At 37.3% G+C, this 19,785-nt stretch overlaps 1 protein-coding gene across 7 annotated transcripts in view; it reads right to left on the bottom strand.

Moving 5' to 3' along the window:
* LOC127948782 (runt-related transcription factor 1) overlaps positions 1 to 19,785 on the bottom strand; it is a 52,169-nt gene that overhangs the window by 17,631 nt on the left and 14,753 nt on the right. For 2 of the 7 annotated variants that reach the window (XM_052545487.1, XM_052545485.1), the window contains exon 1: positions 779 to 1,291. The exons of 3 other annotated variants lie outside the window; for them this stretch is intronic. In XM_052545487.1, coding sequence (XP_052401447.1) covers positions 779 to 806 — 28 coding nt within the window. In that variant the 5' untranslated portion in view covers positions 807 to 1,291. Of the gene's footprint in view, positions 1 to 778; positions 1,292 to 3,675; positions 3,849 to 4,922; positions 5,481 to 11,383; positions 11,404 to 19,785 lie in introns of those variants that run through there. 2 more of the 7 variants (XM_052545481.1, XM_052545486.1) reach the window with 2 other exon arrangements.

Here is a 19,785-nt window from a genome sequence, read left to right on the forward strand (position 1 = left end):
AAAACACTGAGAGTCATGAGGGTCTGTGTAGCTCATCTCTATTATTCTCTATTTTTATTTATTTTATTTTTTTTGACAACATAATGATTCCAACTGATTCACTTGGAATTAAATATATATATATATATATATATATATATATATATATATATATATATATATATATATATATATATATATATATATATATATATATATAAATAACATTTTTATTTTATTTTTCGGACAGTTAATACTAATTAATCTCTGATTATAAATATTAAAATGACATTTAAAAGCTTCATCATGGACAACATACATCTAATACAATAAAGTCAGTTTATATACATTTTTAATGAATCAGCTCATTTGATTTGCCACTCATATTTACTCTTACTTTAAATATCTTTTTTTATAACTAATATTTATTTAGTTATTCATAAACGCATTGCTTTTTATTCATTTTGCCGACTCACTTCTAATTTTAATGCAATGCTATTCTGTTTGAAAAAAAACTACCTGCTCAAGCCTTTTTGTATTACTCTAATTATTTTACACTGCTTTGAAGATTTAACTATAGATTTAGTCGTGGCAAATAACGCGAAGTGAACTGAAGTTGAGAGAGAGAGAGAATCGGCAGTGTTTTTGACCAGGAATGTCACATTTACAGCACGATATAGTTTAAGGTTAAAGCTTTCCATGATTATTAACAGCTATGAACATTCAGACATCATAAAACGTGACGCGTAAAAATAGACTCGCCAAACCGCCGTTACGCAGAGCTGAGAAACGCGCTTACCGTATTTGGCGTCCCAAAGAAAAACCATTTGGTATCTTTTGAACACCCTCTCAGTCAGGATCAGGATCAGGATCCAGGGCTCCAGACGAGCAGCTGATCAGCGGGATCAAGGGTACGAGCTCAAGCGCGACGTGGAAAGTTTGCGCGTCTTATTATCCGTTTGGTGAGGTGCAACCCGTGCCGTTCAGTCTGAACCGAACTCGAGACAGTTTATGGAGACGTTGTTGTTCTTTCAGCAGGTGCCATTAAGAGAGGATGATATTGCGCTCGCGTATCCTTTAGAAAGTGTGCGTAAAGTGGCGCATCGTGCAAACGGCGCACCTGACGCCACAGCTTTCGCTTTCAGTCTTTAACTCTATAAAAAGCACATGCATTCAGCTCTTTAAGACTGTATAGAGCTGTTTAAAAGAGAAAGTGTTCTTCCAAATTCCAGGACGCCACTCCTAATGGAAAGGATGATGCGTTGTGAATGAATCTCCCGGCAGCGACGCGCTTTTACTGGCAATGGGCAGCGCAGGAACGCCAGCCACAAGAGCTCATTTGCATAGGCCTTCCTCCCCGAGCGTTCTAATTGGTGAGCGATGACAGACCTCAACAGGCTCGACCAATCAGAAGACGGTCCGAACCGGGGAGAAAAGTGGATCTGAGCAGTCAATGGAATTCCTCGCGCGCTCGCGTCAAATGCTCCGGTGTTGAATTGTTTGGATTTAAGTTACTTATAAAATGGAAGCTAAAATGCAGGCTTAATTAAAGCAAAAACTGTTTGTTTAAATATAATCTAATATAGCTATCAATTTGAGATATCACATACATTTTTAAAAGTATAAGGAAAACATATAGTATATGGAAAAAAAAAAAAAGTTTTTCGGTACCAGATGTTGTTTTTATTTTATCAGAAGGAACATGATATCAGCAGAACACGACGGAAACTCCAAAGAACCATGCTGTTCTCCAGGAAACTAGTGTGATGCTAGTAAATCATGCAAACAAGAATTTCATTATAGGAACATCAAGAAACAACAACAACTAAAAAGCTGACAAATCCAATCTCCAAAAAAAAAAAAAAAAAAAAAAAAATATGTAAATGACAAAAAGCAAGAAATATGAATTCCAGTTAAAATAGCCGGAGGGAAAAAGTTAAATCTATAGTTTTTTTTTTCTAAAAAAAAAAAAAAAAAAAAAAAAAAATGCACACAAAAGTGGATAAGTAAAAGAAACCGACTTGGTAATGATCTAATCTGAGTTTTGTAGCCAAAAGGGGGCAGCAGACGCTCTACATGCGCCTTATGGATCTGTCAGATCCTCAAACTGAATGAACGCATGAAGTGAAAACGGCAAACAACACAGAAATGTCTCGTCATCTTTCAGTAAAATCACCAGAATCTCAATTCATCTGAAAGTGCACGCATTCACAAAAACACTGCCAATTATTTAAAGAAAGCACAGTACTGAGTATAATAATTAATTACTAATAATAATAGCCTTACACCTTGTTTTAAGAAATGCACTTATCCAGTTCAGAATAGCTCATGCTCCGGATAAACACAGGACGGGAACGCACATATAGAACAAGTTTGAAGAATCACAGTTGAGGCCAAATCCACTAACGTTACATCTATCATTTTCAGTAGATGCTTGAAAGAGCATGTTACATTTAAACAGAAGAGCAACGTCTGATGGACTCTATTCATAAGTTCTAATAAAGAACTAAATCATGCATTCTGTAACACCGCAACTGTTGCACATTCCCAAGATAACGTTGCATTAGTCATATCACACTGTGCAGAGTCGTTCATAATAACAGTAACGGAGAACTAAGAGATCTTGTTCACAGGGCCTGATTCATTTGTTAAAATGTAAAGAGCTGCATTATGAGATCCGTGTTATTCACGTTTCACCTTCCTTGTGGTCTTTACTCAACATGAAACACAAAACAACATGCAAATCCTGATATCAGTCGCATGCTAATGAAAACGCAGCCTCGGTACAACTCATCCTGTTCATTACTCAAAGTGTACTCGAGTCAGTCTTTCTGTTTCAGCTCGTGGTGAACTAATACGATGCATTTCGGTTAATCTGACAATAAAGTGTCTTCTATGTGTGTTTGCATGTCAACACATCTACGCAGACTTATTTTTAGTGAAGAACAAGAAAGATGGCTCAGTAAAGTCATATAACGGTCTGAAATCAGCTGGAATCTGAAAGCAAAGATCAATTCCAGGGAAAATAATATAACATGCATGCTAATCATAAATGATTTTCCAGCACGAAGGCACCGCAGGTCTTGGATGTGCAGGATCTCGGTCTTGTGTTTTACTGATTTGGAGAAATCTGATCTCTGAAAGTTGAGCAATCGATAGCGCTTGTAGTCGGCTATAAAATATATCGACAAGCGTTGCAGGGTTACAGATATCCGAACATGTTCGGTCGAGCCATGGAGGACGCATACGCTGACTAAAATATGATTTTAACAGTTTGATACACCTAGTTTCATCCCTCAAATGCTTCCTCTAAACTTAATTCAGTAATTATAATTAAAAACATTTCCGAAAGAGAACTGTTGTTGTTTTAATAAAATGTCAGCATAATGTTACTAGCATTTGGTTAACACTAATAATAAGCTTTAACCAAATGAACAAATATACAATTATCTTGAAAAACAAAGGCCTGATGGTGCACACACACACACACACACACACACACACACACACACAATGAAGGCACATGAAGTTGTTGTTCCCGATTTCAACAGTTCCTCTTTCACATTCTAAAGCCATAAAACAAGAGAAACTACAGAGCAGGAAAAACAGAAAAAAGGATGGACGGTGTGATTCATGGAGAACGAAAGCGTGACAGATACAACAGGGGACGACGAACCACAAGAGTTTTGTCTTTACCAAACAGTGCGTTGCTGTTTCGGCCTTTCCTCATGAAGTACATGGCCCACGAGATGGGTCCGGACGCTTTGAAGGGGCACGGATTCATTTCGAGCCGTTCTGATTCAGTCCAGGATTCGAAATACGAATTCCCTCCTTCTCCACGGTGCATTTATAGCCTGACGTCTCCTGCCCTGCTCCATGTTACACAAAACACAGATTCAGAGAAGAGTCATGACTAATATATCCCATCAGTAAGCATGGCCTCAGGAGACTGCCCCGGGGCACTTCTAACCTGCTCATTTCATTTAGCCTCTGATTTCAGCCGTCTCTCCGTGCTGTGAACATGGGGAAGTTAGGCATGAGAGAGCAGGTGAAGTGTGTGAAGAAGAGCATTAGAAATGAAGGAAAACACACTCAAATGCAAAGCAGATCCATTCACTGAACTTTGAGTTGTTGATGTTATTAGCATTATAGCTTCTTCTGATCAGTAGTATGGTTTCTGGGATCTTTAAACCATGTACATGGATTTTGACAGAACTAGAGAACTCAAAAAAGTTATAAATATTATGTAAAGATGCATTAAAATTATCAAAAGTGACAATAAAGACATAAGTGATAGTGTTACAAAGGATGGCGGATGCTTTTCTTTTTAACTTTCTTATTAGCAAAGAAATGTGTCTTGAGCAGTAAATCATCATATTTTCATGATTTCTGAAGATCATGTGACACTGAAGACTGAGTAGTGATGCTGAAAATACAGCGGAGCATCACAGAAATAAATTACACTTTAACACAGATTCACACAGAAAACTGATTTTTAAATTGAAATAATATTTCACAATTTTTACTGTCTTCACTGTATTTTTGACAAAAATAAATATAGCCCTGGTGAGCAAAAAAAACAACAACAACAAAAAAAAAAACGTACCAACCGCTAACACTTGAACAGCAGAAATATATTCATAAAAATAATTCTATTTAATCAAACATTGATTATTTTATCCAATATCTGTGTTATGTATCTTATGCTTATCGGAGTATCATGCCAATTAGCTTATACTTATCTAATAAAACAAATATTTTCAAATCAGTTTCAAATCATTCACAAAGTTCTATTTACATTTACAGTATGCATCTACATTTTTACACAATGCCAAAGTCAAAGTTTCACAAACTTTGCCATCAGCGTCTGTCAAATGGAGAAATAGTGAATGCAAAATGCATTGTGCTCTTGTATATCACTGAAGGTGCAGTTTATGCATTACCTGTGAATCAAACTCTTGACTTGTGCATAGATGTAAATGTATGACCCATGACCTCGCTGCCTATGTAGTGAATGGTGGATCTGCCAGTGACTGTAGCGGTTGTTGATGGGTGTCTATGTCTATTTTGGTCTCCATATGAAAGCTGGCATCAGAGATACTGGCAAAGACTCAATTCAGACCACAGATGGAGTTTCAAAGGGTTCGGAGGACTTGGGGTGTCTGGGAGGGGAGCAGGAAAAGGTTGGTAAGCCACAGTGAGTCGTGCCGGACTGGGATGTGTTTGACAGGCTTCACTGCCGATACCACACAGATGAGGAAAGACACAGCAGATTCAACAGACCACACGGCTGTCTCTACAGTCCTAGCCTTTTCAGTTTTACATGCACACTAACGGCACAGATTTAGATGTCGTTTCCCCTCTGCCCGCAGGCTGTCTGTCCCCTACGGGCCCCCAGAGACGGCCACCCCGGGGCCAGCACTGCTGGGCACACAGGATCAATAATCGCTTCCTGGGGCCCACAATCAATGATGCCAAAACTACTGCGCAAATCCATCACGAGCTCAATACACTGCAATGCATGACTTACTGAAGGCAATTTCATTTAAGAGAGAGAGAGAGAGAGAGAGAGAGACAGAGAGAGAGAGGAAAAAGGGTTTGTACAGTAAATACACTGAAAAAAAATATGCAAATTATCTGCAACATTTCCATTTCTGTTTATAGGATATAATAACAGATTTATTCAGTGAATAATATGAGACGTTAAACTAAATTCTTATTATACACAAACATATCAGAGTATAATTAGTTTGATTAAAAATATATTAATTTACTCTAATGTGACATTTCCCCCCAAATCTGAAATAATCATATTATTAATAATTTTTTATATTATTAGTTTAGTGAATGAAATGTGGCACTAAACAAAATTATGATTGCATACAAATATAGCAAACTGAAATTGATAAAAACAGATAAAATCGTCTGGATTAATATCACATTTTAAATTTAATAACAACAATAATATAGATTTACACAAAGTAATAAAATGAAGCATTAAATCAAATTAGGGTTATATATATATAAACATCCCAAATAGTGAACAAAATGCAAACAATAATTAGAGATAATGTCTATTTTTTTTATCTAATAATATTTTAATTATTTATTTAATTCATATTATTCAATGAATAAAATGAGTCATTGATTCTATTCACAACATCAAGTGTTCAATAAAAACTGATCAAAATAAGGTAGTAATAATAATAGTAATAATAATGCACGTATTGCACAAGTTTAATAGTTTAAAGGAATTAATGCAGGTCTCAGTTAAGTTTAGAATTGGTCTCAAATATAAATTCCTTTGGGAAAAAATTAAACCCAAAACCTCTCAACAACATAGAAATGTTCTAAAAACAAGAACACCTTAGCAACTGCACGGCAACATCAGAACGTGCTCTAAATTCTGTAAATGTATCAATCTGTTTCTTCTTTTGATCAGTCGTCCTCTCTCTAACCTCCTCTCTTTCTGTCTGTCTGTCTGTCTCTGTCGTTTCTCTTCTGTACTGTGCTGGAGGTTAGTTAAGCGAGGGGGGGGGGGGTAACTCAGCTTTCGTGCTCTTTAATAATTCATGCGGCTGTATATTGTGTGGATGCCGTTAACTGCTGCTTAAAAGTAATTAATTGATTTTCTGACATATCGTTTAGCAGCACAGCCAAGTGACAGAGCAAAGCACTTTGCCCTCACACACACACACACACACACACACACACACACACACACACACACACACATGCACATCCTAGTGAGCTGCCTAACTAGACAACATTATAAGCCATCATAAGTAACAAAACACATGACACAAAAGCTGTTCCTAAAAGTGCAGCACCAACACTATGCTGGCTTTTAAGATAACTTGTTTTGCTAAAAGGTAGCTTTAAAAGAAGTATGGATGAAGCAATTTACTGTAAAAATCCATCCATTCATTCAAAGTTCAATAATATACAGTAATTCAAGTTAATTTAATTAATATCACTATGTATCACAAATACTCATTCATGACATATATTAAATGCACACACACACAATTACAATTCGTGTGTACACTATATTATTATATGATAATATTATGAGTGTTTATGATATTATATATATTCAGCAGTGTTATATAAATATGAATTTTCCACTAACTAATTGAATTACGTAATTGGTCAAAGTTTTTGAAATCTCTATACTGAAAGCATAATGAAAGTTGAAAGTAACTATTTTACCCCATATATGTTGAGAGATATATTATAGCATTATTTTATAATTACTCAATCTCTGTGATTTTCCATGTGATCGCTATTTATGTGAAGTGAGTAGTTTGTTCTACTTCCAAGGTTCCATGACGCTCAGAATGTTGCCTTACAAGGCCGCTGCCTATGTAGACAGCAGACAGGTCACTGTGTTTTGGAACAGAAGTACAGAGACTAACACAGGAGCATTCAACATTGTGATGTACTTATAATATAACACTGTATGTGTGTGAGGATGTGGACAGGACAGGCACAGCTGTCCTCTGCTCAGGGCCACACACACACTGGCTTCATCCAGCTGTATTGACATTGCTGCCGTTTAGAGCGTTCCCGTATGGAGACGCGCTCGGTGTGACGTCACCGCAGTCGAAGGCGCTGCTTTTCCCATGGTCCTCCAGTCTGGTCCATGAGCACTACTGAGTTGATTCTTTGCCAGTGAACACCTGCTTCAGAACAGTTGTGCTTGCAGCGTAGCTTTAAGTGCTCACAGAGGGGCCGTCTCGGCCCTTAAGAGGAAACAACAGCACATGGAACGATCCCGCTGTGAGTTTCAATCTATCTCCATCACGGCTCCCAGAAGCCTCGTATACTGTAATGAGAGATCCGACTGATGCACGCTCTAATGGGCTACACACAAAAAACTGCGCACAATCAACTATATTAATATCAAACAGCTGAATGATACATTTACAGTGGATTAAAGCAGAAATTAACAGATTGTATAAAGCCAATGTGACTGAATTAATTCTGTATTAATGCACTGAAAAATGATGTGCATGTAACTTTAAAACTAGAGCTGTCAAATGATTAATTGCGATTAATCGCATCCAAAATAAAAGTTTTGTTTACATAATATAGAGCCTGTCCTCCAACAAAAAGGGCTGTGCGAGCAGCTTTTCACCGACCTTTATTTGCATTTTAAAGTTAAGCGCCCTCTAGCGAGTGTAAGAATAATGACAGGGTCACGTTGCGTCTGTCGTCATGAAATGACGTGCAATGTCATAATCAATCAAAATGTGCATTTATTTAAATGGAATGTGTGGACTTTTTACACCGAACTCACAGTAATTTGTACATATTTAAGTAGGTGGCTTATTCGCTCGAAAGACCACACCTAACTTATTTATTAATGTAAATTATATATTTATTATGTAAATTATGATTTATGGAGTATTTATTATGAGCATGTGCATTCTTTGGGACCGAACCAATAATCGCTTGATTACATATAGTCGTATAATGCAATACTCTACCAACTGAGCTACACGAAACCTGAAACATAGTGCAAATAAAAGAGTGCAAAACATTAATATGAAAATGTCCTGTTGCCGATAGGGGCACGATTGTAGTATACGCTCTGATGGGTTGCATTTCAGGGATTTGGACTAACGACCTATACGAGCGTATTGGTTGGAGGACAGGTTGTAATATATGTGTGGGTACTTTGTACATTTATTTTATACACAGTACACACACTCATATTGCGTAAACAAAAACTTTTATTTTGGATGCGATTAATCGCGATTAATCGTTTGACAGCACTATTTAAAACAACATTTCTAAGCCTCTAAATGTTTAACATAATAAATGCTCTAAACATTTGAGCTATAGGCATGATTAATATTTCACTCAAGTGTGATGAAAAGTGTGCTTTTAGAAATTAAAGGAAGGATCAGTGAGTCATTTTATTTGAGACAGTAAGAAAGTACCTAGCAATCAGCCAGAATAGGCTAGCAGCTACCTAGCAGAAGCCCCTTTAGTTCAAGACTAGCATTCGACAAGCACTTCCTCTGAAATGGCTGATTGATATTCTGGCACACGGATGAGGGAGTGGTAGCAGAAAGCGCTACAAGATAAAGAGAAAATGCTGACTATTTGAGTCTTTTGACACTGAAGCGCAGATTTATGCTCTCAGTACAGACGTTTACTAGACTAGACAGCTTCAGCAGATATTAGCTGAGGAAAATCAGGAGAGACTAGACAGCTTCAGCAGATATTAGCTGAGGAAAATCAAGAGAGGCTTCAAACTTGAACAGACGCTGGCCTCTGGTGGTTTGGAGTGTCCTGTAAGAGTCTAATGTATAGGTGTGAGTTAGGCCCGGTTTGGCCTGCCACTGCCTGGAGCGCTGTGTGTGGGAGGAGACGACTAGAGATCCGCCTCGGGCACTATTTAGTGCAGTTTGAATGGATGAGTAGATATAGTGCAGCCGACGATAACCCCCACCCCCCACCCCACATCACATGCACCGAAAAACTCTTGACCGCTGCAGATCATCTATTATGAAGAAATTTCTAAGTTTATGTCATACATAAATCTTAGAGATGCTTGATGTAGAGATTTAACGCTGATTACAGAACCAGTATTACAGACAAGATGCACATTAAATATCAGGTGATATTTTGTGCATCCCTAATATTATTAAAGTGATACATATATTCATTTGGAATCAGTTATATGGAATGATTCTGAAATAATGGTAAAATTAAAATGAACTATATTAATATTTCCTAAAATGACCTCAGTTCCAGAAATACATGTACATCCTAGCAATTTCGATGTTTAATAAGGGACCAAGAACACCATAGTAACCACCAACAACCACAGCACACCCAACAACAAGAAAAAAAAAACACCTTACCAAAAACCACATGGCAACCACCCGAACACCCTAGCAACCACCTAGAACACCCTAATAAATACCTAGCAACCACCCAGAACACCGTAATAAATACTTGGGAACCATCAGAACACCCTAGCAACCACCCTGGACACCCCTAATAAACACAGCGACCATCAGAACACCCAGTCACCATCAGAACACCCTAGCAACCACCTAGAACACCCTAATAAATACCTAACAACTACCCAGAACACCATAATAAATACTTGGCAACCATCAGAATACCCTAGCAACCACCCTGGACACCCCTAATAGACACACAGCAACCATCAGAACACCCAGTCACCATCAGAACACCCTAGCAACCACCCAGAACACCCTAATAAACACCCAGCAACCAGAAAGAACACCCTAGCAACCACCCAGAACATCCTAATGAACACTCAGCAACCAGAAAGAACACCCTAGTAAAAACACACAGCAACCATCAGAAGACCCTAGCAACTACCTAGCAACCACTCAGAAAGTACATTGTACCAAAATACCCAGTTACCATCAGAACACCCTAGCAATCACCTCTGAACACCCTAAGAAACGCCTAGCAACCATAAGAAATCCCTACCAACCACCCAGAACACCCTAATAAATACCTAGCAACCATCAGAACACCCTAGCAACTACCCAGAACACCGCTAATAAACACCCAATAACCATCAGAACACCCTAGCAACCACCCCAGACACCCCTAAAAAACACCTAGCAACCATCAGAACACCCTAGCAACCACCCAGAACATCCTAATAAACACCCAGCAACCAGAAAGAACACCCTAGTAAAAACACACACCAATAATCAGAAGACCCTAGCAACTACCTAGCGACAACCCAGAAAGTACATTGTACCAAAACACCCGGTAACCATCAGAACAACCTAGCAACCACTTCTGAACACCATAATAAACACCTAGCAACCAGAAAGTACACCATACCAAAAACCCTAACCCAGTTACCATCAGAACACCCTAGCAACCATCCAGAACACCCTAATAAACACCAAGCAACCAAAAAGTACACCCTACCCAAAACCACCAAACAACCATCACTTTTGCGATCTAATTTCCGGAACACCCTAGCAACTACCTACAAAAAACACCAGGTCACTTTAGCAATGACCTAGCAACCACACAACCCAAAAGTCTTGTGAGCCGCAGATGGTCTATCATAAATAAATTTCTGTCATGTATAAATCTACAGTAAAGTGATAAATCTACTCTGTTGCGTTTCAGAATAATGCCATTATTGGTCATTAATGATTATATTTACCACAAAGCAACAGAGAAGATTAGATTAATTTATTTCCCCCAAAATTACCTTGATTAAACGATTCCAGTAAAACACGTATATCCCAGCATTATTGATGTCCATAATTCTGAGGTTTCCTGTAAAACTACTCCAAAAAATGGATTTCACATGCACACGCTGACATAATGTTTCAATATCTGAGAAACTTTCCATGCAATGATGTTCAAACACAGCGTTATTAACCTTGAATTCAATCCAGTCCACAGCCAGACGCTTCGGCTCGACCCACGGCTTTATGCTCAATGAGAAGAACATAACATTTACAAGACACTGCTGAAGCAAATATGCAAGGGAGCTGAATTAAAGGAGCTCCGTGGAGGAAGGTTTTGGACTAGATCTTCCAGCAGAGGGTATCTGTGATGAGCAGCTGTCTTTGGCGCAGGAACGCGAGGATGTGGCAGGACTGAGAGCCAGAGATGCGTAAGGAAAGTTTGATAACGAAGACGGAAACTCACCATCCCACTACAGCCTGAAGAGAAACTAAAACACGCTTCTTAAGAGATACCTCATAAAGAAAATATATATAAAGTGTATTTTAAAATGACATGTTATAAAATATAATTTGCATACAATATTTTTCGTTTATAATACACAGTATAGAATATAAAAAAAATGCATTATATTTTTTTATTAAAGCAAAACATTTGTAATTTAATTATTGTCAATTTTGGGTTCAGTAAGAATAAACATCAATACTTCTATTCATTAAGAATGCATTCTATTGCTCAAAAGTGACATTAATAATTATAGAAATGATTAATAAATGTTATTTTAAACTTTTCTATTCATCTGTGAGTCCTGAAAATTAAAATCTATCACGATTTCCACAAAAATATTGTCAGAAATGTTTCTCGAGCAGCAAATCTTCATATTTTCATGATTTCTGAAGATCATGTGACACTGAAGACTGGAGGAATGATGCTGAAAATACAGCGGAGCATCACATAAATAAATTACACTTTAACAGATATTCACATAGATGATAGTTATTTTAAATCATAATAATATTTAACAATTTCTAGTGTATTTTTGATCTAATAATAATACTTTCAAAAACATAAAAATCTTACCATTCCCTAACTTTAGTGTGTATTTAGTGTAATTAAACGTGATGCATTTAAAGCTGCGAATAAATGATAACAGACAATATTCCTTAATGCTACACTCACATTCTTACTCATAGTTGAGAAATGCATGTAATGATGTGACATCTGTCTCCATATGAATCATGCAGACACAACTTAACTCTGTGAAAACTGGCTTTGTTCAGCACAACACAGCCTCTAATTAAACCCGACTGATTCAGACTCAAGCACCTCCATTCATTCATTCATTAATCAGCTGCACACGTTTCCTCGTCTCAATAATCGAGTGTTTCACTGCAGACTTTTCCTTGTTTACAGTACTCTGAATCCAAGCCCTGGGATTGACCAACAAACGGTGTCTGAGCTCAGAGACGGAGAGCCGAGTCTCTCAGTGTTGTGGCGAGTCTGTGATTATGTAGCGTGGACCGCAGAGCCACAGCAGCAAACAAACAGCTTTGTGTGAGCAGACGGACGATGGACCAGCGCTGGCGGTCAGTGCTGGATGAGCTGTGGTCAGCAGAGGCAGATGGGCTCTTCAGACACTGACCACCAGCAGCACTCAAACACACACGACACTGAACAGAAGATAAACACACAGAGCTTCTGTTAACCTGACCGAAGGGTCATATAAAACATATCCAGGTCTAATTCAGCAGCTGAACAACACACTAAACTTCGCATGCTTAAAGAGGCAGTGGTGTAATGATGGGATTGATTGAATGTATGGTAGACTAGCAATTCATTTATGATTAGATTTTCATGCAACAATAGAGAAACTATACGCAACCAGAAAACTAGAGATTTTTGCATTTTGAGAATCCTGCATAAAATACAGAAATATTATAGCAATATAAAATAGCTATTTTTTATGTTAATTTATGTCAAATGTGACGAAAATTTATGTAAATGAGTGTGCAGCTGTATTTTCAGCATCATTCCTCCAGTCTTCAGTGTCACATGATCTTCAGAAATCATGAAAATATGATGATTTACTGCTAAAGAAACATTTCTGATTATTATCAATGTAGAACACAGTCGTGCTGCACAATATTTTTGTGGAAAATCGTATAAATTTTATTTTTCAGGATTCACAGATGACTAGAAAGTTCAAAAGAACAGCATTTATTTGAAATAGAGATGTTTTGTAACATTAGAAATGTATTTACTGTTACTTTTGATCACTGTAATGCATCCTTGATGGATAGAATTATTTATTTATTTTTTTAAGTACGTTTGAATGGTAGTGTTTATAACATAAAATATATATAATATTTCTAATTATTTGTTTACAAATAACCATTTTTTTAAAGTTATAATTCTAAAATATAAATTATATAATATTTAATATTAAATACATACAACATTTTTAAATATATATTTTGTTTAATTCCATTTATCTTTAGTTTAAAGCAGTGTGCATTTTAAATTCTCCATTAAACAAACTTTTTAGTCGCTACAAATGAAAATGTTAGTTTGTCTTTATTTTTTATTAAATGTTCCTCGGCCGTAATGTCTCTCCCTGCTGTGTGTGCTCTCTTCAGAAAGCCCTATCTAGGCCACAGAGTTTCGGTGCGGTCAGTTCGGCTTTCTCCCTCCAGGAGCGTGAGGAAACTGCTCAATAAAAAAGTCATTAGTCACCCACAAAATCAATTAATTACTCAGAAAGTCCTGGGACAAAAGTCACTTCCAGCCCTCCTCTGGTAGCTCTCTCCACTCTAACTATTATGCGGATGAGGGCCTACCAAATTAGCCAGAAGAACATTCCAGCAAGAAGAAATCCACAGATTAATAAATTAGCAACGGACACAGGGAAAGCTCCTAAACGAGGAGGAGGAAGTCGTTAACCACATGGCAGGAGTACGGTGGAGGTCCACTCGGGACGGATCCCATCGGAGCTCCGGATGCTCCATTATCAAAGTCTAGGATGCTTTCTGTGGTTTGGAGAAGCGGCTCTGACCATGTGCTGCTCTGTGCCAGTATCGACCGTTATATTGGCATTTCTTGTTGCGGTCTCACAACTTTTGGGACAGCGGTGACGGGACGGAGTGGCATGAAGCGGCCGCGTGCATTTCGAGCGACCGCATGCTTCTGAAACGTCGTTGAGCATCACCGTCAGCACTTAATTGCTGCAAAAGTAATCAAACGAAGTAGGCCAGATGTGACAGATGATTTCTTTCTAGTGTGCACACTTGAATCAGACAGGACAGATGAGAAAGAGTCTCGGAGAATACCGTTGTCATGCCACATCTTCAGCGGGACAAGAACTAGATTATTATACAAGTTTTCACTCTTTTTAAATACTGTTTCACCAAAGGCTTCAAATTTATCATCTTCTTTGGGAAAGGATGTATTAGCAATGAAGATACGGCTCTGTAAATCTTTCTTAATGAGGATTTTAGTCTTATTTTACAGTTAAAATGTCTTTTGAGAAGCAATACTGCCTAAAATATTATGCATCTTAATATGGATGAATATCTTTTTTAAGTTTCAATGAGTTAATTGATATTGATATTTTATTATAACTCATATACTATTCAAGTGTATATTTTTATTTTAATATTAGGTTAAGTTTCAGTCATTTTTGAATTTCTTATTTATTTATTTATATTTAGCTTTAATATATATATATTTTTTTTAATTTTAGTTTTAGTGATTTTAGAACTTTACGTTAAACTTACTTCCATTAGTTTCCAATGGAACATTTCTAGTTTTCATTTAAACTTTATATCTAATATTTATACTTCATTTCTATTTATTTTAACTACAATAACAACACTTCTGCAGTGCAGTAAGACAAAATACTCTAATATTGAAGAAGTAAAATACTACAGAAGCTTAATTCTATTACGGAATAAAAAATAAATAAGGTAACTGACATTTTAACTCTTCTTCTAACTTCTTGAAATTTAATGTTGTTTTTTTTATATCTAATAATTCAGCTTTTTTTGTCTGCCAACAAATAAAAATTGCTACTTTTCATCTCACAATTCAGATTTTAAATCTTGCAATTCTGATTTTTGTAATCTCAAAATTCCATTTTTCTCACAAATTCTGATAAGAATAATAGTGATATAAAAATTGCATTTTCCTTTTTTTTTATTCTTCTGTTCCGTGGCAGAAATGCACTTCCACGCAGCAGATCATTTGTGTCTATAGAACATCAGACGGAGCGATTAGCGCTCTCAGTTACAGTCTACAGAGGAACAAAGAGGCTCCTGTCAAGAGCCATGTTGCAATCAATGGTAACACCCTCCGATCCTCAGCCAGTCTCTTCATGCTGTATGGCACACACTGATCAATATTTTCTGGCCCGGCGTCTCTGCTGGATCACGGAGGAGTGTATCAGTGCACCGGCCGCATGGATCTACAGCACGACTGAGTCTGTTTGCATGTCCAGGGCCTCGACTTCACCAGAACAGTCAATAATGAAAGCATTTTACTTATGCAACCTGGTGCATTTTAGAATTAAACGGGATATTCAATGAGGAAAAACTAAAGTAGAGCGGGACTAGTGAGATGTGGTCGTTACATTTCAGTATAACACGTGAGTCTCAAGAAAACCATGTCCAGGTTCAATTGAACACAAGTCGATCCAGTTTAGTAGGTCTAAGCTTTTTTTGTAGCAAGGAAGGAGATTGTAGAGAAATGAAAATAAAAGGAAATGAAGAGGCTTTATTAGAGATCCTCTTCCTGTGCTGCGGATGTTGTGCGGAGCGGCGCGGAGCGTAGATCAAACAGGCCAGCAGGACTCTCAGATCCTCGGCCAGTTCGCCACATGGTCCAGGCTCCCCCAGGGTGTGGGCGGGGCCGAGATGAGGAGGGGGCGGGGCCTCTGAGGCCAGTCTGTAATTCACTCCCGTAGATTACAGAGACTGCGAGGACAGCGTGGGATCATACAGACAATCTGCATTACTGTCTGAAGACTACTGGAATGAACAAGCACAAAGGTCATTTATTTATTCTACACATGCATGAGAGATTGAATGGAGAACAAATGGAAAGTCTCCAGATGTTTCTCCTAAACACCCCAAGATCTCCTTCCATTAGAAATCTCAGGAATTTCTCAAACTGTGCTCAGATTTACCAAGATATCAGAGTCTGCAATCAAAAGATGTTTCTGATTTCAAAATGAACTCAAAATTACATTTTTTCATTTCTTTATTTTCAGTTATACTGTCAAATTAAGATAACATATAGAGAAAACACATTAGAAAATTAATACAATAATAATAATTAATGGTAGTGATAGTATAAATTAGTAGTGGAATAAAAAAATTGTACAATTAAGGAAAAAAAGGCAATTTTTTTACAGCATCAAATAATCGCTTCATTCCAAACCTTAATTTTTGCCATTTTATCAGAGGAATAATTAGTCTGAAAGTCTAAGTTCATTAAAAATAATAAACAGTTTTGAAAACAGGAGATTATTAGTTATGTACTTGCTCAAAACTTCATTTTGGATAATTTTTAACCCAAAAAATTTATAAATAATAATAATAATAATAATAATAAATACTGACTGCCGCTTTAAGAGATGTTAGTTAGGTAAAAAAACTAAGACAAACTAATATTCAAATGAAAAATTATTTATATAAACTATCTAAACTAATAAATTATATATTAAAGTTTATTCCTGTTTTTAATTATGTTATCATGTTATTATTGTGTTAGTTAGCTGTATTATTATTATTATTTGTAATTTTTAACCTAACCAAAATAACCTGAATGCAGTTTGATTGATATTAATTGGAATTCAGAATAAAAAAAAAAAAAAAAAAAACATTTTTTTTTTTTAAATGGTTAAAAACGGAGTTGTTTTTGTAAATTAACCCTTAATATATTTATGGAGATTTATCATTTTAGACAGTCCTTTCGTATGTTCCTCTCAGTGCTCATGTCTAGAAAGACACGGAAACACACACAGAGTTCGTGTCAGTCCATTCCAGCGCAGCCGTGTTTAAGCATTAGCGCTAAACGGACCGAGACACGGTGTCTAGACATGACTGAGGCTTTCTTCCTCGGCCAGACGGCGAGCAGAGGAGAGTCTGTCCGACTGTGTGCTGTATCACTGATGCTGCTGTGACTAAACATAGACAACTGCTCTGCCACTCGCTGCCTCTCCTCTGACTAAGCATAGCTCACCATGAGCACACACACACACATGGGCGCCTGGATGACTGCGCTGGAAACAGGTGATGCAAACTGCGCCAAGAGCCGCTGAGTCACACGGACATAATTACAGCAGCAGACGTGCATCGTTAAGTTTGTGGATGGCATTCTCACAGAAGCACACGCAGACCGACCCATGTGGGCTTTAAAAGGAGACGTGCAAGATGGAACTATTTGTGTGTGTGTGATGAGAGTGAGCCGTCTGTCCGAAGCCAAAGAAAGACAGGTGGACGAAGATGAGAGCGAATATGTAAATACATATGATTGAGATGATAGCAGTCAAATAGTGCCGAGGAATCTATTGCAGAAACATGAGAGTATATGTAAATTAGCTCTGCATAGAATATGTAAATTAACTCTGAATTAAGAACTAAGGTTCTATTCTTTAAAAAAAATACATAGTATACAGTAGATTTTGTTTTTCAAATGCAACCATTATAGTCTGGAGCCCTGAAGATACATTCCATAACCCCAGAGTCGTACCATGTTACATGTCCAAAAAAAACATAGTAGTACCATGGTGAGTTAAAAAAAAATGGTAGTATGATATTACATGTAGAAAAAGTACAGTAGTATCTAGACACATGTCCAAAAAACATGGTGACACCATGGTACTTGACAAAAAAAAAAAACATAGTACCAAGGTACATATCAAAAAACCATGGTAGAACCATGTCAAAAATTAATTTCAATTCGTGTTCCTGTAGCTCAAACGGTAAAGCACTGCGTTAGCAAGCGCAATGTTGGAGGTTCGTATCCCAGGGAACATTGTTAGCTTGAATGCAATGTAAGTCACTTTGGATAAAAGCGTCTACTAAATGCATAAATTTAATTTTAATTTTAATTTAATTTAGATTTAAAAATTCAGGGCTGGCCCAGGCTCTGTTGCTAGCATAAACATCATGAGCTAATACCCAGTCCTTAACTTTTATCTTCTTTGTGTTGCTTCCTGCCTTTCACAATTTTTATTAGAAATTATACTTTAAGAGCACATAAACTTTATTTATTATTCTATTTTTACATTTGTTTTATAATATTATAATCAAGTCGTGACGCAGAAAGTTTAAATTAGTCCAACATGACTTGTTGTCAAATCGTATGATTTTTCGTTGATGTCAATTTGATTTTATTCTTACATTATTTTAATTAGTTTGATGATCGATCAGTACTAAAATTATGTTAACTGTCAGAAATGATTTTGCTTAAAATATACTTATTTATAGATCTGCTGTTCGAATTATTACTTGGTGCTAGGAAGGAATATTTAGTTTTCTGCGTATTTCTACTTTGTATTTTCGTAGGCGTTTGCATTTTTGATTGCATTTACTGGCGATTATAATAATTGCCCTCCACTAAGAAGGAGCCTGTGTATATTGCATTGCTCCCTTCCTGCATTTAAGTGCGAACTGTAGTTTCGATTTGAAGGCATTGCCCTGCTATAGGCTATTGCCTGTGTTAATTAGAAGGTGGCCACAGCTGTTTTTACTTTAGTGTCTTAGACTGTGAATTTATATGATGTCTGCGTGCTGACTCGGAATCATCAGCCGAAGGGTTCAGCCTCCTTGAGTGAAGACCAATGAGTGTAAAGACCTGCGACTTTACCTGTGCGACTTCACCGAACAACGATATAGTCAACACACTTAAGTACTCTGTCATGTGTTTCCAAACCATTTCTATTGTCTCTGGAAAATGCTGTAATGTCACAAGCAGTCCACTTTCAGTCTTTGGTGTCTTCACTCCTTGCTGCATTTGATCTCAAATGTCTTACCACTACAAGCACGCACAAATCAGGCAACCAACCAACTTGACTTAATTTACATACGCAATTGTATTGCAAACAACATTCTGGTGAAACCTCTACATATCTCTGACCATTTCTTCATTACATTTGCTACTGTGAATACACACCCGGATCAGTGGGCAGCCATTTATGCAGCTGTGCCAGGGAAGCAGTTGGGAGTTTGGTACCTTGCTCGAGATTCGAACCCACAGCCTTAGGATTAGGAGTCAAACTCTCTAACCACTAGTCCATGACTACCTGTGTGCCCCCTCCCCCAAACCGGTAACTTTTAGACTAAACCTTTGCTCTCTTTCCCCCTCCCATCTATCCTCCACAGTATCCTCATCTCTTCTCTTACCCACCTATTTCTCATCTCTGGATGTTAATGCAGTAACTGCTCTATATATGCTCTAGTTTAACCTCTTGTTTAGACAATATTTGTCTTCTCTCCTCCAGGCCAGCACAGGCTGCCCCTTCAAACCCCTGGTTATCCGATGTTCTTCGTGAGCACTGGACCAAACTCAGGGCAGCAGAGAGAAAATGGTGTAAAT

This window comes from Carassius gibelio, chromosome B1 (genome assembly GCF_023724105.1).
Source record: "Carassius gibelio isolate Cgi1373 ecotype wild population from Czech Republic chromosome B1, carGib1.2-hapl.c, whole genome shotgun sequence".
In the NCBI taxonomy this organism is placed as follows: Eukaryota; Metazoa; Chordata; class Actinopteri; order Cypriniformes; family Cyprinidae; genus Carassius; species Carassius gibelio.